At 36.1% G+C, this 1889-nt stretch overlaps 1 protein-coding gene across 1 annotated transcript; it reads left to right on the forward strand.

Annotated features, from left to right (window-relative positions):
* The first annotated feature begins 383 nt into the window (after nucleotides 1-383).
* LOC107061725 (uncharacterized) lies at nucleotides 384-787 on the forward strand. The gene is made up of 2 exons (XM_015311497.1): nucleotides 384-566; nucleotides 608-787. Exons 1-2 carry the CDS (start codon nucleotides 384-386, stop codon nucleotides 785-787), a joined length of 363 nt encoding a protein of 120 aa, XP_015166983.1.
* Nucleotides 788-1889: the final 1102 nt, after the last annotated feature.

Below are 1889 nucleotides of genomic sequence, written 5' to 3' on the forward strand. Positions count from 1 at the left end.
AAATCAATAGAGTGAAGAGCGTCAATGCATTCCTAAAAAAAGAGTATTTTCTCTAGATTTGATACACCAACGGAGATTATTAGCGATGGAAATTCCCACTTTTGTTATAGTTTTTTCAAAGCGTTGCTTGAGAAGTATGGTGCTCATCACAGTGTAGAAACTCTGTATTATCCACAGTATAGTGGCCAAGTCGAAGTGTCAAATAGAGAGATTAAAAAACTCCTTGCAAATACTATGAATGCGAACAAAACTAACTTGTCAAGAAAGCTTCATGATGCTCTATAGGGTTGTCGCACTGCATTCAAGACTTCCATAGGTATGTCCCTTATCAACTTGTTTTTGGCAAGTCTTATCACTTTCCTGTAGAGTTAGAGCACAAAGCGATGTGGGCACTCAAGAAGTTAAATTTAGATAGGGATGTCACATTAAGTCAAATATTTAATGAGTCGAATGAGCTCGATGGGTTTCAGCTAAAAGCATATAAAAGTTCAGCCTTGTACAAGGAGACGAAGAAGAGGTACCATGATAAACCGATTGAGAAGCATGAATTTGCTCCCAGTTATTTGGTACCTTATTCAATTCAAGGTTGTGATTGTTTCTTGAGAAGCTCAAGTTTAAGTTGACGGGGCCATTCAAAGTGGTACAACTATTTTCACACGGAGCGGTTGAACTTGAGAATGAGGAAGGAACAAGATTCAAGGTGAATGGTCGAAGGATCAAAGAGTACCTGAGTCAAATGGAAGAGGAAAAAGAGGTTATAGAAGAATGGGATCTTGATGAAGTCTGAGTATCAAGGAATCTACGTCATGCCGCGATTTTAAATTAAGCGCTACTTGGGAGGCAACCCAATATGTTAAATGTTGCCAAATTAAGGAATTTTAGTGGTTTTTTATGATTTTAAAGGATTTTTATTGAGTTTTATGTTTTATTATGTTTTAGTATTGTCTAGGTTAGGGTAGTATAGGGTTTGTGTCCAAAAAGAGTCAAGAAAATGAGAAAAAGAACTCCTAATGTTTGTTACGTGTGTAGGAAAGCAAGAAAATCTAAAATATATTGTAGGTGCAGAAGGTCTACGGTTCCCATAGACGGTCCCTCGTTATATCGACAGACCGTAAATAGCATCTGTAGAACCCATGTATGTATTATAATTTTTCTAAGTATAGAGGGCAACAATGGATCCCATCAATGGACCATAGTTCTTACTATGGACCATCGACGGGGAATTGTCGGTCCAAGACAGTGTTTTGAAATGACCCAAGTCGCAACTAAAAGTTAAATTAGAACCCTTCATTTCAAAACCATCTCTGATTTCCATATTCTCCCAACCGTTACATACTCCCAAATATAGTTACACCTCAATATTCACACCCCTACGCCTCCATTAATAACCCTTCAAACTACCACACTCCATTATATAGTCCTCCTCTCTTCCATTTTCTCTATTTTTCCTGATTTTCCATCACTCTCCCCCAAATTTTCTTACTCTTAAATTGAAGGTCGCGAGTCCAAAATTTTATGAAGTTATTAATCAAAAGGATAAAACAACACACTCACACAACTGTGTATTTCTCTTGGAACATACTAATTTCTAACCTAAACGATTAGATTTGTAGTTGAAATCAAAAGTTGTTACTTGACCTTGGGTATAAATTGCTTGTTGAAATTGATATTAATCATTTAAAACTACCTTTGGAATGATGCTATTGTGAGTGTTGTTGAGTTTTGATTTGTATATGCGTGTAATTTACTTCTACATGTATTCTTAACTTCGGGTTTCAGTTGGATTTTTGTTCGTGTGTCTAATTGCATGATTGAAACCCTAGGAATGATAGAATAACATGAAAATATGCTGAAATGCATGTTCTAGAAGTTCTTGGGTTGTTTAAATT

This window comes from Solanum tuberosum, unplaced genomic scaffold (genome assembly GCF_000226075.1).
Source record: "Solanum tuberosum cultivar DM 1-3 516 R44 unplaced genomic scaffold, SolTub_3.0 scf00163, whole genome shotgun sequence".
NCBI lineage: Eukaryota > Viridiplantae > Streptophyta > Magnoliopsida > Solanales > Solanaceae > Solanum > Solanum tuberosum.